The sequence below is a fragment of the Gorilla gorilla genome, chromosome 12 (assembly GCF_029281585.2).
Source record: "Gorilla gorilla gorilla isolate KB3781 chromosome 12, NHGRI_mGorGor1-v2.1_pri, whole genome shotgun sequence".
Classification (NCBI taxonomy): Eukaryota; Metazoa; Chordata; class Mammalia; order Primates; family Hominidae; genus Gorilla; species Gorilla gorilla.
Window position 1 is genome coordinate 53,258,225 of NC_073236.2, and position 15,607 is coordinate 53,273,831.

Below are 15,607 nucleotides of genomic sequence, written 5' to 3' on the forward strand. Positions count from 1 at the left end.
TCACTATGTATTAGTTTGCATTTTCCAGAATGTTATATAAATGGAATCATACGGTTCTGGCTTCTTTCACTTGGCAGAATTATTTTGAGACTCATCCATGCTGTTGCATTTATCAATAGTTTACTTTTTTATTGCTCAGTACTATTCCTTCGTATGGATCAATCACGACTGGTTTATCCATTCACTTGTTGATAGACATTTGGATTGTTTCCAGTTTATGGCTATTACAAATAGAGCTGCTATGAGCATTTGTGTACAAGTCTTTGTAAGAACATATGCTTTTTTCCCTCTTGGGTAAATAGCTAGGAATGGAAGGCTGGCTTTGTTTAGCATTTTAAGAAATTGTCAAAATGTTTTCAAAGCTGCCGAACCATTTTATGATTCCACCAGAGACAGGAGTATGGGGCTGAGGTAACAAATGGTCCCTTCACCATCCTCAGATGAGTTAATGACAGTAACCATCAGCTCACCGTATAGGCCTAATCAGGAACTGCCCGTGCTAAAATGTGTCTAGTTCTCTTTAGTCAGATTCCTTTGAGAGTGTGATTAAGCTCACGGTCAGTGTGGCGTGTAGGACGGGACACACATGGACAAATGCTAGGCAGGAATCGCCCACGCTGGAAAGGGCGATGGCCTGAAAAAAAACGACCGCAGTTGGGAAGGAAAGGGGAGGGTTGAAGTTCAGACATATTGAAGTTAGAATGGTTGGGACTTGGTAAAGAGGGGAGAGAGGACGACGCCTAGGGTTTAGTGACCAGGTGATGGTGGTGCAAGCAGAGGGGAGGAGTGGGTTGGCGGGAGGAAAAAGAGGTTATTTTTGGTTTGTCACCTGTGAGTTGCCTACTGGACACAAAGATGAAGCTGTCGGGAAAGTGATGCTAAGTGTACACGTCTGCGTGGAGATCCAGACTTCTGGTGCAACATCTAGGTTTAGGTGAAGTATCAGAAGCAGTTGTAGCCAACAAATTCGTATCTTTCAGAGCAATCATTTCTACACCTTACGAAAAGCACCGAATCCGTGGTCTCCCCCACACAGACATGCCCAGAACATGTGCGATGACGTCAGCCTTTTTACCTAGTCTCCCACTCACTCAATTCTGCGCAGGCGTATGGCGCATGCGCACCATCCCCTACCGCCGCCGCTCCCTACTCTGGGGGTTGGGACTACCTCCCTTTCCGCGGGCCCCGCCCAGGCGGCTGCCCGTGACCTGCCTGGGCGCGGGGAACTGAAAGCCGGAAGGGGCAAGACGGGTTCAGTTCGTCATGGGGCTGTTTGGAAAGACCCAGGAGAAGCCGCCCAAAGAACTGGTAAGGGCTACGGCGGCGGCAGATAAGCGGGTGGATCTGTGTGGGGCGTACTGAAGTTGGTAAATGACAGGACACTCTTCTCCCCACCGCCTGCCCGATACCGCCCGGCCCCCATTTCCGGGGCCTCCCACTCGACAGGGGGGCCGGAGGAAGAGTCTTTAGGAGTCGGCTGTGGGACGCGAGAGCTCCTGGTGCCATGGCTCTCGAACAGGTAGCCGAGGGTAGTTGAAGAGTTTCTCCACCTCGCCACTGAGCGCGTAGGCAGCGACACCGTCCTGGCCTCGGAAACCCCTTCCCCCTGCGCGCGTTGGTACGACCCGCCCGGAACCTTTTCCCAGCGTAGGCCCCACCCCTCCAGCCCGTCTGCGGACCACCCGGAGAACCTTCTCCTGCCCGGAGCGTTGTTTGGAGCGGGCCGGGTCGCGTCTGCCGGAGGAGCCGTCTGTTCTCCGTCCTCCCTGTTGTGTTGAAAAAGAGGCTCAGTTTCCTCTTTCCTCAGCCCTTGTGTTGACCCTAGGCACATATCGTAGCGGGGCAGGGACTCGACCCAGAAGAATGTTACAGAAGATAGCTCTGGACCCGGCTTCGAACTCTCGTTACCTATTAATTGAGATAATATTGGGAGGCAAACAGTTGAAAATGCCCTGCAGAGTCAGTCTACCTAAGTTTGAATCCTGCCTTCCCACATCTCAGCTCTGTGATCTCTGGAAAGTTCACTTCTCAGTGCCTTCTCGTCTGTGAAGCCAGAATAATAGTAGTGTCACCTCAGAGTAATTGAAGATTCAGGGATGTAAAGTTTTCATATTGGTAGTTAGGGCTAATTCTTTAAATACGGCACAGCCTTGCTACTCAAGTGCCAACCAGCAGCATCAACATCACCTGGGAGCTTGTTAAATCTCGGGCCCCACTCCAGACCCACTGAGTCAGATTTTGAATTCTGACAAGCTCCCTAATGGTTAGTGTGCACATCAGTGCTTTGAGAAGCACTGCTCTGCAACACCTAGGCTTGTCCATAATGGAAAAAAAATCCTGAAATCCTTTAATAAGTGATCTTACCTGTTCAGCTCTAGCAGGCACATTTTAAAAACTAATCTTATGCATCTTGCAATTCCTGGCACATAATGTGCGTTAATGTAAATTTTTTGTTGTTGTTGTTAAAGGCCCTAGAACAGTAGACACTCATTATTTTCGTCAGGAAACTTACTCAGTTTTGCTCCTTGGTAAAATAAAAATTGCGCTTAAATGAAATAACGGTATAACATCACTTTGGAAACTATAGAACGTTATATAGATGCACATTTTGTGACATCTGTATATTCTAAGATTCTTGTTATTGTAGAAGTGTGGGAGGGAGAGATTATTTGTTGCCTTCAGTGTTTGGCCTTGGCATTGCCATTCGTAAACTGAGATAAGATTATGGAGAAGCAAAAAAGATGCTGGGGAAATGGTTGCTTTATTGTTTAAACTAGTCTCTAGTATATGTACTACTATACTACTCTAGTATATTGTACACTTAGATTGTTTTTAAATGATAAATTGCTAAGAACACGATGTTGGTACACTTCAGTAGGGTAATCTACCTGAGAAAGCTGATTGACACTGGAAAATGGCAGGGTTGATGCATGAGATTGGTTTTTAAAACTATGCTTGCCAGAGCCGAACAGGTAAGATCATTTATTGAATAAAAAATTTTAGTTTTTTTTCCCCCCATTATGGACAAGTCTGGGTATTGTAGAGCAGTGCTTGTCAAGCATTAGTGTGCACACTAATCATTAGGGATCTTGTCAGAATTCAAAATCTGATTCAGTAGGTCTTGGATAGGGTCTGAGATTTCTAATAAGCTCCCAGGTGATGTTGATGCTGCTGGTCTACACTTGAGTAGCAAGATTGTAGAGTGAATTAAGATTAGCCCTAACTACCACCACCTTTAGCTAGCATATTGAACCAGGCATTGTGTTAAGCACTCTGCAATGTGATGAGGTAGGAACTGTTATTGTCTCCACTTTACAGGTGGCAACTGAGGCATACAGTATTTAGGTAATTTGCCCAAGGTCATACAGTTTGCGAATTACAGCACCAGAGGTTATGTATTCTAAGGCCTATACTTAGAATTATCATGCCATTTATACTACCTCCCAAAGAGGGATTATAAAGGTGAAATAAGAAGCCAAAGAACTTAACTTCTAGCAAGTAAGATAAACATTTTAAGAGCTGGTTTGGATAGGGCACCTGATACGGTTTGGATCTGTGTCCCCGCCAAATCTCATGTCAAATTGTCATCCCCAGTGTTGGAGGTGGGACCTGGTATGAGGTGATTGGATCATGGGAGCAGATTTCCCATGAGTGGTTTAGCACTATCACCCTTGGTACTGTCCTTGAGATAGTGAGTTCTCGTGAGATCTGGTTGTTTAAAAGTGTGTAGCACCTTCTCCCTCATTATCTCTTGCTCCTGCCATGTAAGATGCCTATTTCTTTGCCTTCCCCCATGATTGGAAGCTTCCTGAGGCCTCCCCAAAAGCAGAAGCTGCTGTGCTTCCTGTACAGTCTGCAGAACCGTGAGCCAGTTAAACCTCTTTTCTTTTTTTTTTTAATTATACTTTAAGTTCTGGGTTACATGTGCAGAACGTGCAGTTTTGTTACATATATACACGTGCTGTGGTGGTTTGCTGCACCCATCAACTGGTCACTTACATTAGGTATTTCTGCTAATGTTATCCCTCCCCAACCCCCAACCCCTGACAGGCCCTGGTGTGTGATGATCCCCTCCCTGTGTCCATGTGTTCTCATTGTTCAGTTCCCACTTATGAGTGAGAACATGTAGTGTTTGGTTTTCTGATCTTGTGATAGTTTGCTGAGAATGATGGTTTCCAGCTTCATCCATGTCCCTGCAAAGGACGTGAACTCATCCTTTTTTATGGCTTCATAGTATTCCATGGTGCCACATTTTCTTAATCCAGTCTATCATTGATGGACATTTGGGTTGGTTCCAAGTCTTTGCTATTGTGAATAGTGCCGCAATAATTTTTTTTTTTTTTTGAGATGGAGTCTCGCTCTGTCGCCCAGGCAGTGCAGTGGCACGATCTCAGCTCACTGCAACCTCTGCCTCCTGGGTTCAAGGGATTCTCCTGCCTCAGTCTCCTGAGTAGGTGGGACTACAGGTGCGTGCCACCACATCTAGCTAATTTTTTGTGTGTTTAGTAGAGACAGAGTTTCACCGTGTTAGCCAGGATGGTCTTGATCTCCTGACCTCGTGATCTGCCCGCCTTGGCCTCCGAAAGTCTGGGATTACAGGTGTAAGCCACCGCGCCCGGCCCTCTTTTCTTTTTATGAATTACCCAGTCTCAGGTATTTCTTTATAGCAATGTAAGAACCGACTAATACAGTACCACATACACAGGTATAGGAGTTCAGTGGTTGGAGTGATTATCTCCAGGCTGAGATGATCAGAAACAGTTTGACCTTTCACTGTCATGTGTTCCATCCTCTTCCTGCCTATGAATGGGTTCTTGACTATTTAGTAGGATTTTTAGTGTTAGATGATCCACTTTATCTGGTGCTGGAGATACCCTGCCCAAGGTTTTCTTCAAGTTCCTCCTCAGTTCTTCAAGGTACCCCTTCAGTTTTGATGATATGTTTTAGTTTGTTAGAAGAATGTCCATCCACTTTAGGGTCAGCTTCTACCAAGTGCCAGGCTTTCTCTCACACCTGTGACTTGTGAACAAAGAAAGTGTTTTGTCACCAGCTGTGGTTACTTAGCGTTAGTCTGTAATTCAAGAAGGTGCCAATAAAGCAGGGATGGTGTATTAGTCAGGGTTTTCCAGAGAAGTAGAACCAATAGGATGGATAGATAGATAGGTAGTTGAGAGGGAATTTAATATGGAAATTGACTGGGGATTATGAAGGCTGAGAAGTACTATCATATGCTGTCTGTAAGCTGGAGACCCAGAGAAGCCAGTGGTGTAGCTCAGTCCAGGGTTGAAGGCCGGAGAACCTAGTGAGTTGGGGTAGCACTGATGGAAGTCCCAGAGTCCAGAGAGTAGAGAACCTACAGTTCTGATGTCTAAGAGCAGGAGACGGGTATCCCAGATGCAGAAGAGAGCAAGAATTTGCCTTTCTTCTGCCTTTTTGTTATGTCCAGACCCTCAACTGATTGGATGGTGCCCACTTACATTGGGTGGGGGCTGATCTTCTTTAGTTCACTGATTGAAATGCCAATCTCTTCCAGAAACACCCTCATAGACATATTCAGAAATAGTGCTTTACCAGCTATCTGGGTATCCCTCAACCCAGCTGAGGAGATACCTAAAATTAACCATCACAGATGGGAAATACTTTTTTCTCTGTAGAACTGCTGATGCACTGATAAAGTATCGAGAGCTGTGTATGAATAAGAAGCCAAGTAATGTTAGTTTGGCCTTTTTTTTTTTTCTTTTAAGGGAGAAAGAAAATACTTAAGAGGCCAAGTGAAGGAAATTTTCAAAGATAAGAAAATGTTGGCAGAAATGGAAGGGGCATTAGAGAGAGAGGGAATTGACTAAATGCTGTAGTCTCAGCTGGGCAGTTTTTGAGTTGGGATAAACTTACAAGACAGCTCCTTCTGTTGGGGGCTGAAAGATGCAGGCAGGTGGGTCTGGGTCCTGGCACAGGATAAGCAGAGGCCAGGTGTAGTCATATCACACCATCATGGTTGTCACACATGGTACCATTTAGGCCATGGTGACAGGTCAATTCGGGCAAGTAAGATACATTATGGGTGGTATCTCCAGAGCTCTGATATAATATGCAGCATGCAGTGGGTGCTAAGTAAATATTTGTTAAATGATGAGTGAGTATCAGAATAAGGTTTAGTAGGGTTTAAGGTCAGGTAGTCCCAAGATGAGCAATGTTTCAAGGAACTCTCTAGGGAAACATTAACTATGTTAGGAGCCTCTACAGACTAAAATCTTTGCCCCTGCACAAACTGTGGTGGAGACATTTTAGTGGTGAACCTATTCTGTTTTAAAGGATGCAAGTAAAGACCAGACTGGGCCTGCTGAGGATGAGGATGCCTTAAAATCCATTTAGAAACCTGTAACAATCTTGGGGTGGGAATCAGGAGGACATGGAATTCTGCTGGAAAGAGATTCTTCTCTTAGACTTGAGGTTCTGCTGGGAAAATTGTTCTGTCTTACTTAGGGACTTCACTAATTTAGTCTTGGGGTAGAGTGCCCCCTTCCATGGCATCAGAATTCTTAAATCATATGACTTATGTTCTTAGACTGGGTCATGACTCATGGTTGTAGGATTCTATCAGAAAAGGGAAGAAAATGAGAAAGGGAGATGGAGTTCATACAACAAATATCGAGTGATTTTGGTGTGCGTTGGATTGGAATAAGGTTTACAAAAATAAGACACTAGATGACTTCAAAGAATATAGTTTACTGGAGGAGACTGACATGTAAATAAACACTGTAGGGAGATAGGAGCAATAATTTAAGTATGTACAAAGTCTTTGATGCCATAGTGGAGGGAGTGATTATTCAGAATGGGGAACGGAAGCTGGTCAGGGAGGGTCTCGGTCTTGTCACAAGTGGCATTCACCAGGTGGACGGTAGGTATAGGATCAGGAAAGGATCCCTAGCAAAGTGAACTGAATATGCAGGGTTTAGAAGTGTGGAACATGTTAGAGGAACTAGGGAAAAAATTCAGAATGGTTGGAGGATGAAATGCTATTCTGAGTGGAATGCAAGAGGAGTGATGGTAGTGGTAAGATGTAACTTTGGAGAGGTAGGTAGAGGGCAGATTAATAAAGGTCTGTATGTCGTGCCTACTAAAGATGGGGAGCAATCAGAACAGTGGGTTAGGGCATAAACTAGAAGGAAGAGATTTAGGTAGGGAGGCCGGTTAGCGGCCCAGGTGATAGATGATGTGAGCCTTAGAATGGCAATGGGAATCGAGAGGATAGGATGAGTTTTAGAAATATTTAGCATAGATAGTCAGAATTTGCTGAACTACTGCATGTGGGATGAGTGCAAAGATGATTCTTTGGTTTCTGTTTAACCCCACCCCAGTCAAACCTGTTCATCCCCCTGAATGGCAGTGCCATGAGCTGAAATGGAGAGAATTCAGGAAAGGAGCAAGTTTGTTGGGAATGGTGATAGTGGAGGAGAAGGAGCCAGAGCTCAGTTTTGGACAGAATTTAAGAGATGAGAGAAGATAGACACAGGGAAATTCTGGAAGAATATTTTTCTCTTCTGCTTTGTGTCCTCAGCAAAATTGTAAACTTAAGAGCAAGGATTATGTTTCTGTTTATTCTCTGTCATCCACTGGGCTGGCATAATGTTGAACTTTCTCAGGAAGAGTAAAGAGCTCGTCAGGTACTTGTTTCATGGACAGGAGTAGGGATGGTGTTCTGGGTCCGACCCGCAGATCCTGGCCAAACGACGGATGAAAGAATACACTCAGACACAGGTATCCAGTGAAAAAGCGGGCTAGGGGACCAGGCTGCTCACAGATCCCGAGGAGGGTGTTGTAGCAACCGCGGCCCTGACAAGCCGGCGCTGCAAGTATTTATTCAGTACAGATGTAATGACAAAGGCTTTGAGTCAACACACTTGTGGGTAATTAACATGGTCCCTCCCCCACTTCCCTGAGAGAGCAGTCCTGCTGGCGGATGATTAAAGGCCAGGTTCCGAGGCCTAAGTAAACTAACTTATCTAGATCAGTTTCTTTACATCCCCTTACATCTCCCAGGTAAGAGAATCTGGCTGCCTTCAGCCAAATCCTTTTCTGAAGCTTTTGTAAAAACCTCCCGACCTTCCATGAAGCTTTGCATCTTTTTACAATTTTTCCCACCACCCTGACCAATCTCCTACAATGGTGAAAGAAAACACCTGGACATTTGAAATCTAGCATGATTGAGCTGATATATACTCAGCTGACAGTGACAGGAATAGGCAGATTTTGATCTAAGGTCACTTGTATTTGTTGCTTTTGGCTGATTTCTAGTTTTATGTATATTTTAGATTGTCTTGAAAGATATGCAAAATCCTAGATTGCCTCCAGGAGAGGAGCTAGGTAGCTGAGGGTCAAAAATGGGAGGGAAACTTTTCACTATTTGCCTTTCTATAGCTGTTGAATTTGTACCATTAAAATGTATTATCTAGTCTGAAATTATCTTAAAAATGTTTTCTGGAGTCAGTTATTTTCCTACTTTAAATTGACTTTATGTATTTCTGTATTTTAAGGATTTGCTTGTTATATTTTTCCAGTCCTTTAATTTCGCTCTTAAATATGTAAAAAAATCTTTAATATTTTAAATTAAAAAACAGAGGATAACATATCCATTGTGGTAGGCTGAAAAAGCTCCCCACCCCCAAAGAGATCAGGTCCTAATCCCTGGAACCTATTTATGTTCCTTATTTGGAAAAAGAGTCCTTGCAGGTATGAATAAATTAAGGTTCTTGAGATGGGGAGTTATTCTGGTGGCTCCTAAATGCAATCACCTGTATCTTTATAAGAGGGATTTAGAGGGAGATTTGACATACACAGAAGAAGAGAAGGCAATGTGAGGATGGAGCAGAGACAGCACTGAAGATGCTGGCCTTGAAGATTGGATGGTGAGACTGCAAACTAAGGAATGCTGGTAGCCATTAAAAGTTGGAAGGCAAGAAATGGATTCTTCCCTAGATCCACTGGAGGAAGCATGGCCTTCCTGCTACCTTGATTTTGGCTTAGTGATACTCATATTTCTGGCTTTAGAACTGTGAAACAGTACATTTATTATTTATTTATTTATTTATTTTTTTGAGATGGAGTCTTGCTCTGTCGCCAGGCTGGAGTGCAGTGGTGCGATCTCGGCTCACTGCAGTCTCCACCTCCTGGGTTCAGTTGATTCTCATTTATGTTTTAAGTACTTTGTTATGGCAGCCTCAGGAAACAATACACTTATATACATGCTTACTCTCTTTATTGCATTTTCTTACATCAGCACACAGAGTGACAGTCACTGTCGTAAATTTGGTATGATTTCTTTCTGCTCAGTATTGTTTGTATATTTTGAAAATGAAGTTTATTCATACCAATATATGTGGATGTATTTCATGTATTTTAACTTCATGGAATTTGATTGTATAAATCTATGACAACATATTAGTTCTAAGGCCGGGAGCAGTGGCTCATGCCTGTAATCCCAGCACTTTGGGAGGCTGGGGCGAGCAGATCGCTTGAGGTCAGGAGTTCAAGACCAGCCTGGCCAACATAGTGAAACCCCGTCTCTACTAAAAAATACAAAAATTAGCTGGTTGTGTTGGCAGGCACCTGTAATCCCAGCTACTCCGGAGGCTGAGGCAGGAGAATTGGCTGAACCCAGGAGGCAGAGGTTGCAGTGAGCCGAGATCACCCACTGCACTCTAGCCTGGGCAACAGAGCGGGACTCCATCTCAAAAAAAAAAAAAAAAAAAAAATCTACACACACACACACACACACACACACACACACATTTATTCTATTGATGGACTTCTAGATTGTTTCCTTGTGTAATACAACAATCCAATGAACATTCTAATACCTGTATGCTTGTGTATTTGTGAGAGAGTTTCTTTAGGCTATGTACGAGGGAAATTTTTGGATCTTAGGATATGACTTCTTTGTACAAAAATACTGCCAAATTGGTTTCTAAAGGGATTGAACTGATTTGTACATTCACCAGCAATATATGAAAGTTGCTTGTCTTTATATTCTTCTCTAGCACTTGTTATTAACTGAATTTTTGACTTTTGCCAGTCTTAGAGGAATGAAATGAATATCAGGCTTTTTCCTGATTACCAGTGAGATTGAACATCTTTATCTTCTCCAGTTATGTGACTTGTCATTTCATTATTGTGTATATTATCATAAAGACTTTGTCAAGTTTAATTTCTTCTTGAAATAGAACACCTATGAAATGCCAAGTACTTTATTTTAAAGTTTTATTATGAAAATTTTTAAATTTTTAGAAAAGTAGAAGTAATAGCAGTGGTTAGTACATTTGAGTTGCTATCACAAAATACTACAAGCTGAGTAATTTATAAACAATAGAAATTTATTTTCTACAGTTATGGAGACCAGGAAGTCTGTGATTAAGGCGCTGACAGGTATAGTGTCTGGTGAGGGCACTGCTTTTTGGTTCATAGATGGTGCCTTCTTGCTGTCCTCACATGGTTGAAGGGGCAAAAGAGCTACCTTGGGCCTATTTTATAAGGGCATTAATTCCATTCCTAAGGGACCTAATAACCTCTCAAAAGGCACCGCCTCCTGATACTGTCACTTTGAGGATTAGGATTTCAACATACGAATTTGGGGACATGCACCAACATTCATACCACAGCAGATAGTACAGTGAAAACCTGTATAATCAAATGTTGATAGCACTTTGCTATTATTTGATATATATTTTTCAGCTCGGTCAGTTTGAAGTAGATTATAAATATAACACATTTTGCAACATTTCATATTGCATCTCTGGAATATATGGAAATTCTGTATAACAAAAACACCTTCATATCATTGAATATCTAGTCCATATTTAAATTTTCCCAGGTGTTCCCAGTATGTCTTTTATAACTTTTTAAAACTTAGGATTCAGCGAGGTTTGTGTTTGGCTGTTACTTGATTTTATTTAAAAATCTGCTGTTTGGGGTCAGGCGCGGTGGCTCACGCCTATAATTCCAGCACTTTGGGAGGCCGAGGCGGGTGGAACATGAGGTCGGGAGATTGAGATCATCCTGGCCAGCATGGTGAAACCCCATCTCTACTAAAAATACAAAAATTAGCTGGGCGTGGTGGCGTGCACCTATAATCCCAGCTACTCGGGAGGCTGAGGCAGGAGAATCGCTTTAACCAGGGAGTCGGAGGTTGCAGTGAGCCTAGATTGTGCCACTGCACTCCAGGCTGGTGACAGAGCAAGACTCCATCTCAATAAATAAATAAATAAATAAATATCCCCTGCTTTCTACTTACAGCATTGTAAGAATAAAGACTCATTTGTAAAATAGGGCATTTGTTTTGTAGAATGTTCCTTGTTATGGTTTTGTCTATGTCTTGTGGTTAGCGCTTTTTTTTTTCCTCCAACTTTTAAGTTCAAGGGTGTATGTGCAGGATGTGCCGGTTTGTTACATAGGTAAACATGTGCCATGGTGGTTTGCCGCGCACATCATCCCATCACCTAGGTATTAAGCCCAGTATCCATTAGCTGTTCTTCCTGATGCTGTTCCTCCCCCACCATCCCCCCTCAAGCTGCCCCCGCCCGATCCCCACCCCCGGCTGACAGGCTCCAGTGTGTGTTGTTGCCCTCCATGTGCCCATGTGTTCTCATCATTCAGCTCCCATTTATAAGCGAGAACATGCAGTGTTTGGTTTTCTGATCCTGCATTAGTTTGCTGAGGATAATGGCTTCTAGCTCCTTCCGTGTCCCTACAAAGGACATGATCTTATTCCTTTTGTGGTTAGCTTTTTTCTCTACCCCCTGTGTTTTCTATGAAATGGAAGTTGGATCTAAGTTAGATAAGATCCAGGTTAAACAATTTTAGCAAGAATGCCTCACAGGTAACCTGTGTGATTCATAGTGTGTCACATCAGGAGGCATATAATGTCTGTCTTGTAATTAATGATGCTAATAACTTTGGCCACCTGGTTGAGGTAGTGACACACCAGATCTTTACATTATGTTTTCCTTTTTATGCTAGTAACTAACCTGAGGGGTGATATTTTAGCACCATGTGAATGTCCAGTTCTTCAGTAATCCTTCACTTAGGCACATTAACATTTATAGGTGTCCCTTTCCTGAATCAGCTATTCTATAAGGGTTTTTAGAGTGGTGATTTTTCTAATTCTCTGATTTCTTTTTCATTTTTAGCTGGCAGTCTTCTATAAAGATCTGTCCCTTATTAGCTGGGGCTATTTGGTTACCTTGACATAGAGTTTCTATTGAAAATGCAGGATAAGTGCTTAATGCTTTTTATTTAATTGCTAATATTTAGAATAAAGAATTGGTATAATAATATCCGGTGGTATCAACTGCATTCTCTCTCCACCCGTTCCTCTCAGAAGCACCATTTTGGACTCGTGGATTTTTATATATTTAGTGTGTTGTAGTCCTAACCATTATTCTGTTTGATACTGAAAAACTTATACATTTGGTCAGTGGGAGCTATTTCAAGCCAGTTCCTATCTGCTTTTAGCATAACTTTACTAATCTTTGAATACTTCCTTGTTTTCTAGCATATATCCTGGTATGATTTGTTAATTCCTAGCCTGAGACCTGAAATCGGCCATTTCTCCAAGATGCAGTGGTTTCTTTTAGCGGGAATGCTATTTAGATACCAAAATTTGAGTGCGCATGATGCTTCTTGCTACTCGAGTATCCCTGCTTCTAAGCCTTTTTATGGAACAGAACTAGGAAACATGTTCTTTAAAAAATCATGAAGGTGTTTATAGATTAAGTTGCTTTGAACCAACCCTTTGCCAAAAATAACTAAAAGAGCTAAACAAAAAGTGTAACTATTTGAAATCACTGAAAGCTACCAGGGCAGTGAGAAATTGCAAAATCAAGATCTCAGCAAAGAGGGAAGCTCAGTTACATGAACCCAATCATTTGGGACTACCTTCCCCCTAAAGAGATCCTCTAATTCCTAATGCAGTGGGTGACAAATAGAATTTGAGTAGAGTTTTTGACAAACCCTGTGGTTGGGGAGTATAAAAATTGGAGTTCATGGCCGGGCATGGTGGCTCACACCTGTAATCCCAGCACTTTGGGAGGCCGAGGTGGGCAGATCCCCAGAGGTCAGTTGTTTGAGACCAGCCTGGCCAACATGGTGAAACCCTGTGCCTACTAAGAATACAAAAAGTAGCTGGGCGTGGTGGCAGGCATCTATAGTCCCAGCTACTTGGGAGGCTGAGGCAGGAGAATTGCTTGAACCTGGGAGGCAGAGGTTGCAGTGAGCCGAGATGGGTGACAGAGAGAGACTCCATCTCAAAAAAAAAAAATTGGAGTTCATAAGCAGATATTCAGGGCTTGTGGTTGGGACTCTGAAAGAATACCCCTTAGCAATAATAGTGACCTGGAAGTAGACTGGCTTTCACAAAGACTGAAGACCAGTTTCAAATAATCTCTATCCCCTGATAGGATTAATTAAGATTAGTTAAGAAGCAATTGCCAGGACACTTAAGCTATATGTTTGCCAGAAGCAAATGTAATTCCTCTTTGGAAGAAGACAATATCATTCAGAAACTTAAATTATCCTGCAGATTTTCATATGTAATCATTTCTCGGTATCTGAGGAGGATTGGTTCCAGGGTCCCTCCACCCATACCAAAATCCATGGATGCTGAAGTACTTGATTTAAAAAGAAAAAGGTAATTGCATATAACCTATGTACATCCTCCTGTGTACTTTAATCTCTAGATTACTTATAATACCTAATACAATGTAAATGCTCTGTAAATAGTTGTTACACTGTATTTAGGGAATAATGATGGGAAAAGTCTACATGTTCCATACAGATGCAGCCAACCATTTGTTTTTTTAAATATTTTTGAGCTGTAGTTGGTTGAATCCACACATGTAGAACCCATGGATATAGTGGGCTGACTGTACAATATTGAGAATTCCATTCTTAAAAAATAAGTAAATGCCTTTTATTTATTACCATTTATATGATTATGAATACTATCTCCCAGTTTGTAACATTTTACTTTCTTAATGGAGTCATGATGAATAAAAATTCTTAATTTCAATATAGATAAATATAAGAAGCCTTTTCCTTTTAGTGGTTATTGCCTTTGTGTCTTAAGAACTCCCCTCTCCCTCTCCCTCTCCCTTTCTCCCTCTCCCTTTCTCCCTCTCCCTTTCTCCCTCTCCCTTTCTCCCTCTCTCCCTCTCCTCTCCCTCTCCAGTCTCCCTCTGTTGCCGAGGCTGGACTGTACTGCTGTGGTCTTGGCTCGCTGCAGCCTCCCTGCCACGGGCTCCGGTGGTTCTCCTACCTCGGCCTGCAAAGTGCCTGGGATTGCGGGCGTGGGCCGCCACGCCTGACTGGTTTTTGCATTTTTGGAGGAGACGGGGTTTCGCCCTGTTGACCTGGCTGGTCTCCGGCTCCTGACCTTGAGTGGTCTGCCCGCCTTGGCCTCCCGGGGTGCTGGGATTGCAGACGGAGTCTCACTCATTCAATGCTCAATGTTGCCCAGGCTGGAGTGCAGTGGCGTGATCTCGGCTCGCTGCAACCTCCACCTTCCAGCCATCTGCCTTGGCCTCCCAAAGTGCTAAGATTACAGCCTCTGCCCGGCCGCCACCCCATCTGGGAAGTGGGGAGCATCTCTGCCTGGCCGCCCATCGTCTGGGATGCGGGGAGCCCCTCTGCCCAGCCGCCCTGTCTGGGAAGTGAGGAACGCCTCTGCCCGGCTGCCCCGTCTGGGAAGTGAGGAGCGTCTCTGCCTGGCTGCCCCGTCTGGGTAGGGAGGAGCGCCTCTGCCCGGCCGCCACCCCGTCTGGGAAGTGAGGAGCGTATCTGCCCAGCCACCCATTGTCTGGGAAGGGAGGAGCGCCTCTGCCCGGCCGCCGCCCCGTCTGGGAAGGGAGGAGCGCCTCTGCTCAGCCGCCACCCCATCTGGGAAGGGAGGAGTGTCTCTGCCCCGCCGCCCCTCTGGGAAGTGAGAAGCGCCTCTGCCCGGCCGCCCCGTCTGGGAGGTGAGGGGCGCCTCTTCCCGGCCGCCCCGTCTGGGAGGTGAGGGGCGTCTCTGCCCGGCCACCACCCCGTCTGGGAAGTGGGGGGCACCTCTGCCCAGCTGCCCATCATCTGGGAGGTGGGGAGCACCTCTGCCCAGCCCATCGTCTGGGAGGTGGGGAGCACCTCTGCCCGGCTGCCCATCGTCTGGGATGTGAGGAGCGCCTCTGCCCGGCCGCCACCCCATCTGGGAAGTGAGGTGCGCCTCTGCCTGGCCGCCCCGTCTGGGAGGTGAGGAGCGCCTCTGCCCGGCCACCCCGTCTGGGAAGTGAGGAGCGCCTCTGCCCGGCCGCCCCGTCTGGGAAGTGTACCCAATAGCTCTGAAGAGACAGCGACCATCGAGAACGGGCCATGATGACGATGGCGGTTTTGTTGAAAAGAAAAGGGGGAAATGTGGGGAAAAGAAAGAGAGATCAGATGGTTACTGTGTCTGTGTAGAAAGAAGTAGACATAGGAGACACCATTTTGTTCTGTACTAAGAAAAATTCTTCTGCCTTGGGATGCTGTTAATCTATAACCTTACCCCCAACCCCGTGCTCTCTGAAACATGTGCTGTGTCAAC

General features: G+C 44.4%; 1 protein-coding gene across 3 annotated transcripts in view; it reads left to right on the forward strand.

Annotated features, from left to right (window-relative positions):
• Positions 1 to 1,085: 1,085 nt before the first annotated feature.
• Positions 1,086 to 15,607, forward strand: part of CHMP3 (charged multivesicular body protein 3) — a 59,174-nt gene continuing 44,652 nt past the window's right edge. Inside the window, exon 1 of one of the 3 annotated variants that reach the window (XM_031007734.3) lies at positions 1,086 to 1,308. In XM_031007734.3, the coding sequence (XP_030863594.1) occupies positions 1,264 to 1,308 (45 nt within the window). In that variant the 5' untranslated portion in view covers positions 1,086 to 1,263. Of the gene's footprint in view, positions 1,309 to 2,833; positions 2,973 to 15,607 lie in introns of those variants that run through there. The other 2 variants (XM_055378214.2, XM_031007745.3) reach the window with 2 other exon arrangements.